Source organism: Sitophilus oryzae, unplaced genomic scaffold (assembly GCF_002938485.1).
Source record: "Sitophilus oryzae breed Bouriz unplaced genomic scaffold, Soryzae_2.0 scaffold_1675_pilon_pilon, whole genome shotgun sequence".
In the NCBI taxonomy this organism is placed as follows: domain Eukaryota; kingdom Metazoa; phylum Arthropoda; class Insecta; order Coleoptera; family Curculionidae; genus Sitophilus; species Sitophilus oryzae.
This window is the reverse complement of record NW_022146363.1, coordinates 24,082-27,825: the sequence shown is the minus strand read 5'-3', so window position 1 is coordinate 27,825 and position 3,744 is coordinate 24,082. Positions and strand designations below refer to the sequence as shown.

Here is a 3,744-nt window from a genome sequence, read left to right as displayed (position 1 = left end):
AAGGAGGTGGAATGGACCAGGCTATAGCTTTTCTAGCTCAAGAAGGTAAGAACAGCTGGTTTCCTATTTATTAAAAATTAAAAAATATTTACAGTAAAATTAGAAAATTTAAAATAAATGTAATTTTTCAATATTTAAGAGTCCCTGACCCATAGTTGTCTATTGTTGGCTATGCAGGTCCAAGTTATCCCAGCTTAGGTTTGGTCTCTTTCTATGTCCCTTAATTTCTCATCTATTTGTCAGTCCTTCTTGCCAGGTATTCTGCCTATTGGCACTTGAGGGATTTGATTCTGTGGATGACATCTATCACCTCGGTCTTTTGTCGTATCCACTCTATACTTTTACAGTGTATCTGGGTTATTCCCGGCATATTTCGTTACATTGAGCATTGTGCGACCTACAGTTTCCTCATAATGTCCGTTTTAAGTATCCAGATTTCGCATGCATAGGTCATGACTAGTAGTACATATAAAAAAATGACAGGTAGTACCGGGTGGCCAACTAAGAATGGACACCGGTTGTATCTTAGAAACTACTTATCGTACAACTTTGGGTAAAAAATTCTAAATAAAATAAATCGACCAAGAGAAATCGCTGGAAATTATTATCAAGTTCGAAAAATGTCCGCTAGAGGGCGTTTCTCTGATAGCCAATCAGAAAACAGGGGTTTTCTCAAAAATATGCAGGTGAACAGGTACTTTAAATATTACTATTGTAATTATCGAGAAATGTGTAATTTTTTTGATATAGAGTATTTCGCTGTATTTCATAAAATAAAGTGGTGGGGGAAGTTTAAATTTGCTTCTATCAAAATAAAGATAACTCTGGTTTGGGTTACCCGATTTAAACAAACTAGGGCTCGTTTAAAAGAGCCTTTCTTCCTTAATGATCTACAGTATAAAGTTTGTTTCCATAATATTTTTCGTGGTAGCTAGAGGGCGCTGTTTGACATCATAACAGATATTGCGCTTTTGCATAAAAAAATTAAATAGGAGGCTATACTTCTCTTTGCATAGTTAAATAGAGCACAAAATTTTCAAAATATCAGCACAACCCACAACTTTCTACCTTCTCTCTAACCGGAGATATTGAGAGAACAAATCATGTTAGGCACCCGCTTAGGATTATATAGTCTAAAAATTATAGTAGTAGGCAAGGAAACAAAAAGAGGTAACTTAGTTACGTCAAAATATGAAAACATATATTTGAATTTCATTTTAATACCATTTAATTGTTTAATTAATTAATTTTTAAGTAATTAATTAATTTATCACCCCCTGCTTTTTTTACACCATTTCAATGACACTCTGTAGTTAAAGCGGCATTCTAGATATGATTTTTTCCATTATGTAACAAATGAAGAAGTCTCTCAGTCGTACAAAATTTAAATAATTCTTTTATCCCATTTATTTCCTTTTGTGGACAAGCTACTAAAGAAAATTTTACCCTAATTTAAAACTTTTACCAAACCTCGATAACAACGTCCCGGGTATCTTAAAGCTTTCGGAATATTCCTGGGGGGATAGAACTGCATCCCAGCTTAACTTTCAACGGGGTAAAATCGGGATAGAATCAATCGACCCGTCCAGGATAGCTCTCAAAGGCGGGAAGGGAATAGAAAACATCCTGGAGTAGCTAGGAGGATGTTTCTTTTAAAAGAGAAAAAGTTCTAGAGTTTTTTTTTCGCAAGAGCGTCCAAATAAATTATTTTTTACTCTGTTGTACTTTTGTACACATTTTTAAACTTTAAAAGTTTACTTTTGTTATTAATTAGAAATTTTATAACATAGATTGTCTATATAGCGAGTTACGTTTTAAAAAATATTCAGAAATTATTATTTCAAGGAATTTATTACGAGTAGAAAAAATATTGTGCTGGGTTGGCGTTGGTTTCTATGTAATTTGACAAATAAATAAAGCTGTCTCTTTAGTTGTCAGTTTTGAGTCGATTGCTGATTGAACTGGAGCCAGAAATGGCTCAAAACGAAATAAGTAAATTACCAACAGATATTCAGGCTGAGGCGACAAACCCCATATCCAAACTACTTCCATTTAAATCCCGAATAACTTATGAAAAGGAATACAAAAATTTTCAAAAATGGAAGCAATTAAAAAACGTGCGAGAAGAAATAAAGTTTTTAACCTCTCTTCACTGTTATCTAATATTTTATTCATGCTAGTGTCACTGAACTCTGTCCCTCCCAAAAACTGTTTAAATTAGATTTATAAAATAAAACTAAAACAACATGGAAAATGCGATGGAGTGGCGAGTTAAAGCGTCTCATAAATATTCAAAATATTCTCCAAGTTTACGCTTTGGCGATATTTTCATTAAAACCGGATAAGTAGCCCCCGTTTCAGTACAGCCGGGTTGGATGATAAGTTTTTACATTTTGGGCCAGTTTGAAAGCCTGCCAGACGTTGTAGAGCCATTTGTTAAGGTAATCTAACCGGTGTTAAGGCAAGTCTACACATACTTTTTTACCTGTCAGTCTTTTTTACCTGTTCAAAGTCAAACTGTATCAAGGAAAACATTGTATGTAAACGAAAAAACACACATATTTTGGATATTATCATCATTATAATTATCATTTTCACCATATTTAACTATTTCCAATTATGGCGTAGCAAGGAAAAGGAAAAGGAAAAGGAAAAGGAAAAGGAAAAAAAGAAAGAAAAAGAGAGAAAGAAAAAGACAAAAAGAAGAAGAGTACAGCTTCCCCGGAAGGGGAAGGGGAAGGGGAAGGGGAAGGGGAAGGGGAAGGGGGAGGGAAGGAAGGGAGGGGAAGGGAAGGGAAGCGCGCGGGCAAGGGCAAGGGGAAGGCAAGGGTAAAGGGGGCGGGCAAGGGCAAGGGGCGCGGCGCGCAAGTGGGCAAGTGCGCGGGGCAGCGCGCAAGGGCAGGGGCAAGGCCAAGGGTAGGGGCGCGGGCAGGGGCAAGGGCAGGGGGCAAGGGCAGGGGCAGGGGCGTGCGCAGGGGGCAAGGGCAAGGGCAAGGGCAAGGGCAAGGGCAAGGGCAAGGGCAAGGGCAAGGGCAAGGGCAAGGGCAAGGGCAAGGGCAAGGGCAAGGGCAAGGGCAAGGGCAAGAGCAAGAGCAAGAGCAAGAGCAAGAGCAAGAGCAAGAGCAAGAGCAAGAGAAAGAGCAAGAGCAAGAGCAGCAAGAGTAAGAGCAAGAGCAAGAGCAAGAGCAAGAGCAAGAGCAAGAGAAAGAGAAAGAGCAAGAGAAAGAGCGTAAGAGCAAGTTAAGAAAGCAAGAGCAAGAGAAGGAAGAGCAAGAGGAAGAGCAAGAGCAAGAGCAAGAGCAAGAGCAAGAGCAAGAGCAAGAGCAAGCAATAAGAGCAAGAGCAAGAGCAAGAGTTAAGAGCAAGAGCAAGAGCAAGAGCAAGAGCAAGAGCAAGAGCAAGAGCAAGAGCAAGAGCAAGAGCAAGAAAGAGCAAGAGCAAGAGCAAGAGCAAGAGAAAGAGAAAGAGAAAGAGAAAGAGAAAGAGAAAGAGAAAGAGAAAGAGAAAGAGAAAGAGAAAGAGAAAGAGAAAGAGAAAGAGAAAGAGAAAGAGAAAGAGAAAGAGAAAGAGAAAGAGAAAGAGAAAGAGAAAGAGAAAGAGAAAGAGAAAGAGAAAGAGAAAGAGAAAGAAAGACAAAATATTTCAACAAAACATTAAATGATCAAAAATATAAATGAAGAATCTTAAATATAGAATCAAAAACTGTGATTCAATCTATCGACTCTACATAACACCCTGAATAAT

At 38.1% G+C, this 3,744-nt stretch overlaps 1 protein-coding gene across 1 annotated transcript; it reads left to right on the top strand.

Moving 5' to 3' along the window:
- Nucleotides 1–507: 507 nt before the first annotated feature.
- LOC115880969 (cilia- and flagella-associated protein 251-like) lies at nucleotides 508–3,449 on the top strand (the record flags this gene model as incomplete). The annotated part of the gene is made up of 3 exons (XM_030898314.1): nucleotides 508–553; nucleotides 2,672–3,161; nucleotides 3,246–3,449. Coding segments are annotated over exons 1-3 (740 nt in total), but the record flags the coding sequence as incomplete, so codon positions are not given.
- Nucleotides 3,450–3,744: the final 295 nt, after the last annotated feature.